A 15,597-nucleotide genomic window follows, 5' to 3' on the forward strand; every position below is an offset into this window, starting at 1 on the left:
CATTTTGATAGCTAACTAATGTACAGTAATTTTTGGACAGGCTTAGACGAAAACACATTTTTCTCTTTCATGGTTATTCAAATAGCTAAAAAATTACACTGTTTGGTGAAGAAAGGGGAGTATGCTGGAGAGCTTGCAATGATCAGCAATATGATCATGTGGGCATGGACAGGCATCATCTTTGCTTTGTACCTGCTTTAAGACAATGCTAGACCATGTCCATACAATGCACAAATGACTAGGTGACAACCCAGGAGCAAATTTGGGAGGGATTTATCACCACATAACAGAATGTGCCTAAACAAGGACCTTTACAGCAGGATCACCAAGTATTATTCTAACAAAAGCTGCCTATTTAAAACAAACTATTTGAAAGTAGAACTATAGGCAAAACTTTTTTTTTTTAATTTTGGATTGGGCAAGGGAGGGTTGTAACCCCTGTCAGATTTTTTAGGGATCTGTGTCCCATTGCAGAGATTTCCCATAGCCAAAACAGGAAGTGAGAGGAAATACCTGCAAGTTAAGGGAATTCCTTGGGAACTCCCAGGTCACCAGAACTAGTGTCTCCATTAGAGGATTCCCCTCAATTCTTTTTCTGGGAACAGCGCAAAATTTGGCATTTTCTTTTACTTTCAATGATAACGGTAAACAGGACAAATAGAGGGGATGAATTTCCCTAATGAGGACGCAGACAGCAATAAAGACTGACAGGTGTTCTAAAATCTCTCCACTCCATCCAAAACGGAAAAAAAATGTTTGCCCTAAGTTATACTTTAAGATGTTAAAGCTTATATGAGCATATAGTGATTATCTTTAGGCTCCATTCACACCTGAGCGTTTTGTAGCTTGAAGCCTTAAGCTACAAAACGCTTGAGGGGAAAAAAATCCATTATTTTCTATGCAGATGGTTCACATCTCCACTCCAAGTCACCTGAAGCCCTATGCCTGAAGCTCAAACAAGTTCTGGACCATTTTTTGTCGCTCAAATCGGGCAGATTTGGGCGTTTTTGGAGCAGGAAGCAGATGACAAAATCTAAAAATATAGCAACAAATCATGAAACAGATGATCATTTTTCCTATTGGCTAATAAAAAAAACGCCAAAGCCGGAAAACGCTGCATGGAAATGCGCAAATACGCGCGACAAAACGCTGGAAAAACGCTCAAAAATGTTACGCTCAGGTGTGAATGGGGCCTTAGAGCCACTTGGATACCCAACAAGTATCTACTTGCCCCCTTTTTTTTTTTAAAGAGAATATTTATACTGCATTAGAGTTGTAAATAATATATCACCAGAATCTCAGCCACCCATAGGATAGACGAATGCGGTGTCATATGGTAGGTTAATTGGCTCCTGTCTAAATTGTCCCTAGTATGTATGAATGTGAGTTAGGGACCTTAGATTGTAAGCTCCTTGAGGGTAGGGACTGATGTGAATGTACAATGTATATGTAAAGCGCTGCGTAAATTGACGGCGCTATATAAGTACCTGAAATAAATAAATAAAATAAATAAGTATTGTGTGTTGTACTTTAGTTATAGCCACAGTAAAATAAGAAAACAATTAGGCCTTCATACATGACCAATGATGTAAACATGGAAGTTATTGCATTAAAATAACTAGTAGTTTTTAATCAGTTGGGATTTTTTCTAAATGTTTATTTATATAGCAGTTTTAATATTTGCACTATTTACATGATTGTCTTCTCAACACCATTTAGCAAGTTAGCAATAAGAAGAGTACAATTAAACCAGTAATGCATGAAATATGGATGACGTGACAATATTTCTCATTCTGTATCAGATTATAATGATGATGTGCGTTGAAATTCTGAAGTTCATTAAAGAGATCCTGCTTAAAAAACACCACACATAGCTGAGAGATAAAATGACTCCTGGAATTCTGTAAGGTGACAAAATGATCAGCATTTTATAGTTCTTATACTTCAATACAAAAAATGGTCAAGTATTCAATGGTCACACTCATCATCTTCATCCTTGTTATTTTCTTCATCTTCCTCACAAAAAGCAGAATCCTTCTGTTTTTTCATCTGTGTAACCCCTGTATAGAGACATAAGCAAATGAAATATGTTGTTTGACTTTCGAGGTAGACTTACCAGTGTGTCTGGCTTAAAATACTTGTAAGGTACAATAAAGTCAGTATCCTGTATAATATTTAAGGATGGGCTCATTTTACTTCCACTATTCCACTTACTGCCAAGGAATTGCATAACCAGGGCACTCAGGAAGAAGTAAGGTCAAGGGGAAAATTGGAAGTGGATGGGTATGTGAACTGGTTAATAAGCATACTGTATATTTACAGTGAATATGAGGCAGTCTGGCTTTTGGAGAGATGAAGCACATTTGACCAGATCACATTTGGAGAAATTAAACCATAAACCACCAAGAAGGAAGGTGGGGGCTGCAAGGGAAAGAGCAACCTTTAGTGTACAGAAACATCCTATTCACTTTTTCTTACTACAGTAAACATACAAATAATCAAAAAACACAAAAAAGAAAACAAACAGCCTCGCTATTATAAACTGAAGCACTGGGAATTGATCTATATACTTACTCTGCTTTCTATGTCCTTTGACTGTATACAGTTCCATAGTTAAAAACCTTGACATCAGATGCCTAATAGAACTAACTTGTAGAGTATTGCTGAATAATTAAGCACTTCCTTAAAAGTACAGCAAATACTTGGGATTATCAACTCGCCATCCAAACTTAACTTTTCCATTAAACTCACAAATTGTCCAATTTCACCTTCCTCAGCCATAAACCTTTCCAGCCTATTAAATACCTCTTTCACCCATTCATGATCAATTTTATAAAATAACCCTAGCTCGAGTCTACAATTACCCTTAATTGACAGATAAAATGAGGACTCCACTTTATCACCATACTACTAACAAAAAAAAGGCCTTTACATTTTCTCCAAATTAAGGGGATTGTTTTACACTGGGGTGTTTGTTTTTCTTTTCATGTATTAAGCAAGTCAGCTGTTCTAATGCCATGTCTAAAAAATTGTATTCTCCAACAGCCATGTCAGTTTTTTTGTAAACAATATATGGGTATTACAGGTTTTACAATATTCACTCCTATTTAGGACAATAATGCCCTTTCTGAATGTGCTAAACTTCAGGGTTTTCAAAACTCGAAGTTGGTATTGGCACTGTTTAGCAGTTGTACCGGGCCGACTATCTTAAATCATTTCAGCAACTACAAGATGAAAATAAGCAGGGCAGAAACTTTTTATTCCAATATTTGCAGCTCAGACACACAATACAAGCTCAAAGTGGCACGAATGCTCTGATTTTCAATGACATAGAAATTCTGGATAAGTTGGTTGGGTCAGAAGATACTAAAGGTATCATTTCTGTCCTGCACATGCATGTGCTATACAAGTCATTTGGGAGCAATTTAATATGTTGTAACGAAAAACGGGGGGGGGGGCGGCGATCTGGGAACCATTTTTTTAAATGTCTAAGCAGTCTCTTTGCCACCATCGCATAGACTAACACAGTTTTTTACTCTTCAAAGGGCATACAGAACACCTGCTTTTCTTTTTGAAATGGGATTAACTGGGTCTGCTCCAGAGGATATGGTGCACTTCAGACTAATTTATACTGAGACTAAAAACTCCCTGCTCATGCGTGCCTTGGATTATTCAAATGCTTTTGGCTTAGAACCAGATACTTCAGTGGCTGCTACAAGGTCATTGTTTGCAGCCCACAGGATAACTGAGATGTAGTGGGTCTCTAGTGCACTCCCTTGAACAGGAGACTGGTTTAAAGAGCTTAATAAGAATTTTATTATATTCATGCTGTATGTATTTTGTAAAAGTAACGTGAAAAAATATTTTTCAATAAATAAAATTTGATTTAAAAAACAGGGAATTTTCACTCTGGTCTCAAATTTATTTCCATATGTATTCTATTCTCACATCAAGAATCAAAAATAATCCTTCATTAGGGCAGGCGGGGACGGTCCGGAGGTAGTGGCCTCTCTTGATGCTGAGAAAGCTTTTGACTCGGTGGAGTGGCGCTACCTCTGGGCTGTCCTACGCAAATTTGGATTTGGCCCTCGCTTCATTGGCTGGGTGCAGATGCTATACCATAATCCCTCCGCACGCATAAGAACAAATAACTCATTATCACTGTCCTTTCCTTTATCTAGGGGTACGAGGCAGGGCTGTCCACTTTCTCCTTGGACTTATTGCCCTGTCCATGGAACCCATGGCTGCTCGTATTAGAGTCGACCCCTTGGTACAGGGCATCCAGGTAGGAGTAGTGGTAGACAAAATATCCCTTTATGCTGATGATACCCTACTTTTTCTTAAAGACATATCCTCCCTCTCACCAGCACTTCAAATAATTGATGAGTTTGGCATGTTCTCGGGCATTAGGGTAAATTGGGGAAAATCGATAATTTTCTCATTAAGTGCATCCAGTCAAAGCCCACCGACAGGTACCCCCTTAGACTGGACATCTGAATTTAAATATTTAGGAGTAAGTGTTAGAGCTCCACTGTCTACATATTTTGAACTGAATCTTCAGCCACTACTAAAGAATCTCTCACAAAAATGTATAACATGGAAAACCCTTCCCCTCTCTCCAGTAGGGAGGGTAAACTTAATTAAAATGATATACCTGCCCAAATTTCTGTACTTTTTTCGAAATTCACCCTTGATCCCCCAGCCTCATTTTTTTGCTAAATTGAAAAGTATATTATCCTCCTTTATCTGGAATGGAAGACCCCCGAGACTGGCCATGACTACTCTCCAGCTGCCCGTTACTCAGGGGGGTTTGTCCTTACCGGACTTCCAGGTATACTTCTGGGCAGCCGTCCTGGTAACGGTTAGATGGTGGTTTTCTCAACCACGTGATAACCCGGCAGTGACCCTGGAAGCCGCCATCATGGGGTCCTACTCCTCTCTCAGCAATGTGGTGTTCAGAGGGATGAAATCCCACCCTGGCATTACGGACCTGATGAACACCACTATTACAGTTTGGAACAGGGCCAGGAATAGTTTTAACAATCCAGAGAGGTCCTCCCCGCACATCCCCCTGTGGGGCAACCCTAGATTGCTGCATTTGAAGTCGGTCCCAGACCCCCAAGTCTGGGCAAGAAAGGGAATTGTTAAGCTAAAACACATTGTGATGGGTGGCAAATTAAGAACTTTCTCTGATCTCAAAAACGCTTACTCACTACCAGGTTGGATGCTGTTTAGATATTATCAACTCCGACATGCTTATAGAAAACAGTTTCCATCTCTCCTCCAGTTAGAATCAGAGCCTGTGGAGGGATTACTTACAGCTAAAATCATAGATAGACCATTATCTACTCTATATTTTCATTTATCCATACCCCCTACAAAGAAACTTGAGAAAACTCTGGTCAAGTGGACAGCAGACATTCCTGACTTATCAGAGGAGGAATGGGAAACGTGTGTATCCTCCTTTGTGTTCAAAACGATATCGGCCAGAGAGCGATTTATGCAGGTCAAGTTCCTCCACAGGGCCTATTACACCCCAAAACGTCTGACAATTATGACACCTGACAGCCCAGTGGCCTGCACCAGGTGTGGTCTAGAGTCCGCCTCCTTTCTCCATATGGTGTGGTCTTGTCCTCGTCTCGGAGACTATTTTTGAGCTATGCTACGTTCTATGCCCGAAAAGAAATATTTCTCCACTGGAAGGATGCATCACCCCCTAGAGTATCTTCATGGCGCCTAGCAATGAATTCTATACTCCCACTATATAAAACTTATATATCTTAATCGTAACTGCCCCAAGAAATTTGATAAGATATGGTCGGGTTGGATAGATGCATGGGGTGCTGAGGTTGTGAATGATGTCCAAGTTGACGCTGAGATACCAACTGTATGATTATACAACATGATTGAGTTCTCTTTAAACTTCACCTAATGTATATGCTCAGTTAAGCTATTGAGGTATTTGTGGTTCCCTCCTTGCCTCCCCCTCCCGCCCCCCCCCATCTTTTAAGTATCCTTAATCCGCCCCCACCCCCTTTCTCCCCCCCATCCCCTCCCACAAGACCTTCTTGATTGATTTGTTCTAATCTGCTACCTCTACACCAATATTTTGCCAAAATGTCATGTACTGCTCTCATACTTCTTTCTATTGTCTATGTGAAAAATGAATCATCTATCTTGTGACTACATATATACTGTTATCATATCTAAATGTGCCTATGCATCGCTTGTAATGTTAAAATCTTGAATAAAAAAGTTCTTTCTTGTGAAAAAAAAAAAAAATCCTTCTTTGACTACATCAAAGGTTCAGTAGTTATGCCCTTTTTAACATAATTGCTATGCCTCTTTTTTCACACTGTACAGAGTATTCACCACTCCTTAACCCACCCTCTCACTTAAGTTTGCTCACCTCTGGATAAAATAAGCGTATCTCTTATAGGTATAAAATAAGTCAGTTTTTGCCTTCTGGCATATCCTAGAGCAGTGTTTCTCAACTCCAGTCCTCAAGGCGCCCCAACAGATCATATCTTCAGGCTTTCCATTATTTTGCACAAGTGATTTAATCAGTTTCACTGCCTTAGTAATTACCACAGCTGTTTCATCTGAAGGAAATCCTGAAAACATGACCTGTTGAGGCGCCTTGAGGACTGGAGTTGAGAAACACTGTCCTAGAGTATGCTGTCTCTTTGATCGGAAATGCGATCCTCCTATTTTTCATGATATACAAGTTAAATTCCCTATTAATCATCCTACCTTGGAACCTATCCTCTGCTTCCTATTCACTTTAAACTTTCCCAATCTCAGGTCAAGAATTCTAGTAAAGAAGCTAGATCATCAAAGTATTTTAATGCTCAATCTGTTCAAGATGCAATCTGGCTAGATACAGTAGGGAAAACAGTTTTTTTTCCCCAGCCAGTTTTCAGCAGACTGGGACAAACAGCTTTCTCTCGTTAGCCATTTCACCCTAATAGTAATGAAACAAAAGCTGTTTTACCCCTTCAAAAAAAAAAAAATCTGGAATCCTCCTGTAAGCCTCTATCACTTCAAGCTGAAAACTTAAAAGTATGAAAATAACCATTCTGAGCTTTTCAAAATAGGGCCCACTCTATGCTCTCTTTCAACTGAGAGATTTCCTTTTTCTCACAGCTAGCATTTCTGGGAGGCTATTGCTCAGAAACTGCTCTAACTTCCAGCACACCATGGACCTTGGCAGCCCCCAAGTCTCAAGTTATTACGTCTTGATGTGTTCTCTAGGTTGTCAACTTTTTCTTTAGCTCCAGGAAAGTTTCAAAAAATCTTATTAATGACTAATATTTCTTATGTTCATAACGATTGTTTTATATCAGGAGATGGGTTACTGGAGGGTTGTGCTGGGACATGCCTTTCAATTTCTCTAATATTCACCTTTTACAATTCCTGAGATTGACTCCCAGTATGTTCAGTCAAGTGTCAGGTCACCTTGAGGCTAGGTGACAGATGCACTCTGTAGGAGTCAGAAGTGCACCACAAGGTAGTGGACTGTAGGACTGACTGCTCCAGGTCGCGGCCCCCAGGGTCTCACAGCTCACGCTCACGGTAGACTACAGGAGAAGAGGAAGGAGGCAGCAGGCTGGAACAACAAGGAAAGTAAGGGACAAGCCAAGGTCGGGGCCACAAGCAGACAAGGACAACAGAGTTCACGCCAAGATTCAGGGTCACAGGCAAACAGGGATGGTCGGGGACACACCAAAGGTCAGGGTCACGGACAGGAATAGTAAGAACAGGCCAAAGACACTAACAGGAATCAGACGTAGGAAACACAGCAAGTACACACGGAGGCTAACACACAATGGTTGATCAGCACTGCTGGCTTGCAGTGCATAGGTTAATATAGGGTTCCCTGATAGGGCCTGGGGTGGGGCCATGCTTAGAGGAGAGGTTATAAAACCAGTCATGTGAGAGGCAGCTGGTCTTTAGAGAGGAATACATGGAGACAGGTAAGCTGACAAAGAAACTCTATTGCATAACCATGACAGTACCACCCCTCTTATGAGGTCATCAATTGCCAAGACCACCAATGGCGTTGAAAGGGGCAAAAGGGTAAGTCTCATGGAAGATGCAGTTTCCCAATCCATGAAATTGCCAGCGGCTCCGGAATCCAGATGTGCCGAGACAGAACGAGAGGAAGCGCCGACATGAAGGCTCACAGAAAGAAGAAGATGAGAAGGTGAAGGTGATACTTTAGGGTCTAATACTCCACCTTCCAGATGTATTAGCCCCGATCGTTTTTCCAGACGAAGAGAACAAGTGTCACGAAAATTACCTTTGGCCCCACAATAGAGGAACAGGCCCAGAGTTCTGCGCCTAGCGCGTTCTTCAGGAGACAACTTGGTCCAGCCCAGCTGCATAGATTCCTCAGAGGGCAGGGGGTGCTCCTCGGATCGAAGCGAAGGGACTGGGAGCTCAAGCTGCCTAAGGAACGGGGAATGCTGGCGTCTTTTTTCCAGGGCCCTCTCCTGAAAGCGAATATCGATCTGGTTACACAAGGTGATGACACCGTCCAGATCAGCAGGAAGGGATCTTCCTGCTAATTCATCCTTCACTCTATCAGAGAGGCCATGTAAAAAGGGCCTCATTATTCCAGCTCAATTCAGCTGTGAGAATACGGAACTGAAGAGCATACTGTCCCACAGAAGGAGACTCTTGACGGAGACGTAGAAGAGCGCTAGACACTGAGGGGACACAACCCGGTTCCTCGAAGATATTCCAAAAAAGTTTCAAGAAATCAGACAGGCTAGAAACCACTGGATCATTCAGTTCCCACAGAGGGGCAGCCCAAGCTAGCGCCTCGCCGGACAGAAGGGATATAATATAGGCTACTTTCGCCCAATCGGACAGGAAGTTTTGGGGCTGAAGTTCAAAATGAATCGTGCACTGGCTAAGGAACCCCCTGCAAGCCTTGGAGTCCCCAGAGAAACGGGCCGGAGCTGGCAGTTGTGATGAATGTGTGGCTGCAACTGGTGCGATAGGTGCAGCAGCAGATAGCGGTTGAGGTTGTTGAACCGGGGGTCCTAATGAGGCCTGAACCTGTTCAAAACGGGATGCCAAATCCTGAAGGAATCGCATCACTTGGGTCTGATGCGATTCCTGGGTCTCAAGTCTGCGAACTAAGTCCTGCAACGGATCATCTGCGGGTAGCGGCACATCAGTCAGGTCCATGGCTGATCAAAGTGTCAGGTCACCTGTAGGAGTCAGAAGTGCACCACAAGGTAGTGGACCCTAGGACTGACTGCTGCGGATTGAACCCTGGGAGGTTCAGGAAGCAGGTCTACAGGATCACTGACAGACATCCCACTGGGAGCTAGAGCATAGATTCCCCAGGGCGCGGAGTCTAAGAGCCAGCAGGTGTTCACCACAGCCTTTAGTGGTAAGGATGGACTGCGCTGCAGTCTGGCTCCAGGTCGCGGCCCCCAGGGTCTCACAGCTCACGCTCACGGTAGACTACAGGAGAAGAGGAAGGAGGCAGCAGGCTGGAACAAGGAAAGTAAGGGACAAGCCAAGGTCAGGGCCACAAGCAGACAAGGACAACAGAGTTCACGCCAAGGTTCAGGGTCACAGGCAAACAGGGATGGTCAGGGACACGCCAAAGGTCAGGGTCACGAGCAGACAGGAATAGTAAGAACAGGCCAAAGACGCTAACAGGAATCAGACGTAGGAAACACAGCAAGTACACACGGAGGCTAACACACAATGGTTGATCAGCACTGCTGGCTTGCAGTGCACAGGTTAATATAGGGTTCCCTGATAGGGCCTGGGGTGGGGCCATGCTTAGAGGAGAGGTTATAAAACCAGTCAGGTGAGAGGCAGCTGGTCTTTAGAGAGGAATACATGGAGACAGGTAAGCTGACAAAGAAACTCTATTGCATAACCATGACACCAAGGCAATTCATTATTGGATAAATAAAAGTTATTAATGCAATGGTGCCTAACATCTCCATCCGTTGCAGGAAAGCATTACTATGTTTTATTGGGAACTGTTAGTTCTGTTCCACTTTCTGGTTAACACCCCCCCCCCCCCCAATGTAAGGGGAATAGAGAATTATAAAACAATAAATTATTTGATTGGATGTCTCAGGATGCTTAGTCACCTTTACTCAATGATGAATCCTAATGTGAGGGAGGTCTCTCTCATTCAGTAAACCCAGTAGCACTTTCTAGCTGAACAAGTTTTGTTATCAGAGAAATATATTATACAATTGATCCATCTGAGTCTACGCCAGATATCTGGGTCTGAATATATCCTCTATAAGTTTCCAAAACAGTTCGTAATGGTTTATCCCCTGCGAGAGAGCAACACGAAAGCACTAAATTATGCTGACCTCTTAGCATGAGCTTCAAGAGCTAAATCTGGATACTAAACGGAGAGCTGGTTCCAACCTTCTTTTCTATCTAGTCAGCTCTGTCTCTCCCAAGTCAGCATTTTCTTGGGGGGAGCTCCCAGGGAGTTTGTTAAGCAGACGGCCCAAGATATCTCTCCCTGTGCCTGCTCAATGTGGGCAACCCCCTTCTCCTCTCTTTCTGCCCCCATTGAACTCTCAGTATCTCTCACTCAAGTGGTTGTCCACCCTAGGGTCTCAGCATCTGGGTACACACCATGTCTCTTCTGGTCCCTGCTACCTATGACAGGTTCCAGAGACATCCTATGCTGACATATTGCTGAAATACAGCTTGGGTCTTTGCTGACTGTAAAGCAAAGGAAATATAATTCTTCATTATTAGAGCAATGTTATCACACGGGCTGTGTGAACTAGAATTCACCTTTTAATGTATGCAAATTGCATTCTGTCTATGCAAAGGTAGCCTTGACAATCTGCGAGCAAAGCACTAATTCTTAAAATGATTCCATCCTGTATACTAGATGCATGTTACCTGTTTTAACAAACTTTCACTATGTAAATGTTAAGAAAAAGGGTCAGGCTTGTTTTTACACCTGATTGGCCTGGTGGTTGGTATTGCATAGAGAATTTTACACATTTTGAAAAGACACTGTTTAACTAGGTCTGAATAGCCTGTAGTGAACTCCCACATGACCTAATAGTCTCTCCATCACTGCAAGCAACAAGCACATCCGACATGGTAAGCAAACGTTTAGATGTTCCTGCATATATGCCTACAAAGAGTTGGGAAACGAATATGTAAATAGGAGCATCAGGAACTAAAAGTATGATTGGTCTCACCTCTATCTAAGCTCCCTACCCCGTAAGCCAAGGGGCCAACAAGGGAATGTGTAAGCTAAAAAAGGGAAGGAGACAAGTTTCTTAAAATCACTATTTGCATATCTGATACAAGCACACAGTAATATTTACCTTTTTAAACAGTTTTATGTGCATGCCCATGTTTTAGGTGTATGTAAATTGTGCTTACCTTAGATTGTACATATTATGAACACTCTTTACTAAATAGATGTAAATCTAATCGCAAAAATCTCATATAAGAGTTGGTGTAGTATCAAAAGTCTTTTTTTTTTTCAATCTTTTTAAGCCTGAAGCTTTTATTAAAGGGGGACTAAACTAAAATTTAAAAAGCTATTGGCACATTGGCAGAAGAGATTTTGCGTGTGTACTAAAACTGCTTTCTCTTTCTGTTAGCAATTTTTTAAAATTGGCTACTAACTGTGGTGCATGCTAGAAATAAAAGCAGGATGCTGGAACAATTTAAATTCATCAATAGCTGACCGATGGCTAAAGAAAGAACATGGCAGACCTGAAAGAAGATGGCAGCAGTAAACAACTACATGATGCCCAGACGCAGACTTTGTATCGCAGGAGGAGGTAAGACTAGGGGATAGGTCTGTCATAACATGCAAGTATGCAATGCATCTGTCAGGATCTGGATTGGAACCTGGGACCTCTGTGGTGTGTGGCTGTGGCTTTTTTCACTTGACATACTGGACAGTTACCTGCCGGTTCCCCTGGACAACCTTACTTTTTATCTTAAAAAATGGAAAAAATTATTCTGAGCCTTGGATACATACTATATAAAATAAAGGGTTAAACTATGAACTTGTGCATTCATTAAATCAAACTTGTTGTGACTGCTGCAGTTACCATGTGCACTATTGTAACACAATTGATTGAAAAAAAAATGCCACATTATACCCTCCATTATACATCAACAAAATTGTGAAAATAAATATCTTATGCAATACATGTGCTTAGAAAGTTATTTAAAAAATCAATAAAATATCAATACATTTAAATATAAGTGCCAAATGCAAAGTCCCACATTGATTGTCTCAAGTGATAAAGTGCTGGTGCCCTTTAATAGTTAAAAAGTAGTGCTCTATTCCACTGTGCGTGTAGTGCCCCACATGGACTTGCACTCACCAAATGGACATGACCACCAATCGCTAGTGTGGTCAATAGAGCTTGCGTGGCATTTCCCCTTCATTGCTCAGCTCCTCCTGGATTCCCCCAGTTCTGCTTGATAACTTGGTGTTGCCACTCAGAGGGGAGGATATGACAGGAAGAGAATCTCATAGTGTAAAACCACACAGAAAGTTTATTGTATAAAAAAATATTGAAATACACTCACTATTTTAAGTGCTGTTTGAACCAGACCCTGGTGTATACAGCATTTGTTTGCGTGTGGGGGTATTGGTCATCACACGTTCCATAACCAGAAGTGCAGCACGAGTCCCCGCCCGGAGATGGTGTCAGCAGAAGTTGCGTCACGGCTTCCTGAGGATGACCAATCAGGTGGAAATGTATTGAAGCTAGGCCCGCATCATTGTGATGCAACTTTAGCTGACATCATCTCTGGGTAGGAACTCGTGCCACACTTCTGGTTACAGAATGTGTGACAGCCATTACCCACACACATTATATTTAAATGTATTGATCTATTATTGATTTCGTATAACTTGTTAAGCACATTTATTGCATAAGACATTTATTTTCACAGGTAGAGAGTGATGGGTGTCCCAGGAGCCGCACATGAAGTCAAAGCCTGCTGTGTGATAGTAAATGGCAGTCTCAGTCTGCATATTTAATTTCACAGTTTTGTTGATTTATGTATAATGGAGGGTATAAGGCTGCGTTCACACTTATGTGAATTGGATGCAGGTTTCCCTGCATCCAATTCGCATGACAGGAGAGTGTGATCAGCTCCCAATGGAGCCAGCACTGCAAAAGGGTCCTGTGTGTCTTTGACTCAGTTTCAGGTCTGAATTCAAGCAAAAATTCAGACCTGATTCGCCCCCTGAAACAGAGAATAGGGAAGCATCGGACCCCCTGCTGCGAGCCACAGCCGCAGCTAGTGTGAACCTGGTCTAATGTGACATGCATGTTTTTTTTATGGTTTTGTTTTAATCAATTGTGTTATCTTGTTTCTGGGGAACCTTAAACTCCTTGCTCCTCCCATGAACTTTCAATTTTTGCCATGTATTGTACTTCCTGTTTACCAGATTATTGTGCTCTTCTTCAGACAATATCTTGCTCTTTTCACTCCTGCTGCTGTCCCTATCTTCACTACCACTCATTACTGACCTTGGCTTGTTCCTTGACTACAGTTCCACTTGATCCCTACCTATTACCTCTGCTATCAGAATCCCGGCTTGCTCACTGCCTGGTGGGACGATCCTGGGGACCACATCCTGACACTAACACACAGGAAAACCCATCTACACCATCAGGTGCTCTGGTGAAGACCAGTTAGTGCTTAGATCCTGCGCCATCCTCCAGGGGTACCAGCTTTTGCATTTATCCAGCTGGTTTCTCTGTGAACTTTTCTACTGCCCTCTGAGCCTGACCACTGATGGTGATAGCATCTTTGCACAGAAAGGGAGCTACAATAGGAACACAATATGGTTTTAGGTGAGCTTTTAAAAAGAATACCTAATGGCACTGCCAGAAAGCTTCTTATGCAGGAACGTCCTGCTATAGGGTGTGAATGTTTATTATTTTAGTACAGATGGTTTGGTAGTATATTTAAACTGTCTTTATTAGCAACAGCTTGGAGTCATGATGTTCTGTTTTTTGTTTTGGTGAACACTGCAATTCTGTTCGAGTCCTTGAATTTGTTTTGTCTATTTTTTATTGAGCTTATCAAAAGTCACATTGTTCCAGATTAACTAGCACTCGTGTTACAAGGCTCCTGTGTTCTTCTGTCTAAACAAAGGCTCTATAATTTCTTTTCTCTGAATTAGGACGCGCTGTCTTTTTTCCATAACTGCTGTCAATTTTCTGTACTATATTTTTTAAACGTTTTTCAAATCATTTGTTAAAGTTTTTCAAACGTAAGCAATAATAAAAAAAAAAAAAAAAAAAAAAAAACAGCACAATCCAAATATATTAGTAAACAAAAAGTCACAAATAATGCTAGCTCAATCCGACCCCTCTAAAATTAAATGGGTAATATGTACAGTACATTAAAAAAAAACACTGCTTCTTAGGAAGTTAAATTATCTTTCCAAAAAACTAATACCCCGTACACACGGTCGGATTTTCCGATGGAAAATGTCCGATCGGAGCGTGTTGTCGGAAATTCCGACCGTGTGTGGGCTCCATCGGACATTTTCCATTGGATTTTCCGACACACAAAGTTGGAGAGCAGGAGATAAAATTTTCCGACAACAAAATCCGTTGTCGGAAATTTCGATCATGTGTACACAAATCCGACGGACAAAGTGCCACGCATGCTCAGAATAAATAAAGAGATGAAAGCTATTGACCACTGCCCCGTTTTATATTCCCGACATACGTGTTTTACGTCACCGCGTTTAGAACGATCGGATTTTCCGACAACTTTGTGCGACCGTGTGTAGACTAAACAAGTTTGAGCCAACATCCGTCGGAAAAAATCCTAGGATTTTGTTGTCGGAATGTCCGAACAAAGTCCGACCGTGTGTACGCCCTATTAGTCTTAGATTACTTGGAGTGAGGGCACTGAGCTTGAAAAAAATCAAACCCTAGGAAATTAAATGTAATTTAATTTCAAAAGTTGTTTTCAAACTTTTTTAAAAAATGAAGCTTACAATAAAAGAATGACTTTTGTTTCTGCATGGAAGAGCTTTGTTCAGGCACTTCCTGTAATAAAACTGTGACAACTGCCTCCCAATTGTGTACCTATGTTGTCAACCCTGTCACATGCACACCTGACAAAGACTATAGGAAGCCGCGCAGACACATATTGTGCACATTTTCGTTTTCAGGAGGCTGGGGCAGAACAATATGTGCAGCTGATACTGGAATGAGTGCATGTGGACAGGAAGTAGCTGAAAATGGTTATAGGAGATCTCAGAACTGAGATTAAAAACAATGAAAAAAGGCCAAAACAGTATTTTATGAAAAAAGAACATGGCGATTGTCTATGATGCACAGTGCTAAAAAAAAATGTCATCCAGTTAGGGCTTAGAGTTACAGTATCTCATAAAAGTACACCCCTCACATTTTTTAAAATATTTGATTATATCTTTTCATGTGACAACACTAAAGAAATGACACTTTGCTACAATGTAAAGTAGTGAGTGTACAGCTTGTATAACAGTGTAAATTTGCTGTCCCATCAAAATAACTCAACATACAGCCATTAATGTCTAAACCGCCGGCAACAAAAGTG

The 15,597-nt window shown here is 41.6% G+C and overlaps 1 protein-coding gene across 3 annotated transcripts in view; it reads right to left on the reverse strand.

Moving 5' to 3' along the window:
- Window positions 1–1,636: 1,636 nt before the first annotated feature.
- The window catches only part of PPP1R1C (protein phosphatase 1 regulatory inhibitor subunit 1C), a 119,718-nt gene continuing 105,757 nt past the window's right edge, over window positions 1,637–15,597 (reverse strand). For all 3 annotated transcript variants that reach the window (XM_073633743.1, XM_073633741.1, XM_073633742.1), the window contains one exon: window positions 1,637–2,060. In XM_073633743.1, coding sequence (XP_073489844.1) covers window positions 1,969–2,060 — 92 coding nt within the window. In that variant the 3' untranslated portion in view covers window positions 1,637–1,968. The remainder of the gene's footprint in view (window positions 2,061–15,597) is intronic.

Source organism: Aquarana catesbeiana, linkage group LG06 (assembly GCF_042186555.1).
Source record: "Aquarana catesbeiana isolate 2022-GZ linkage group LG06, ASM4218655v1, whole genome shotgun sequence".
Taxonomy (NCBI): domain Eukaryota; kingdom Metazoa; phylum Chordata; class Amphibia; order Anura; family Ranidae; genus Aquarana; species Aquarana catesbeiana.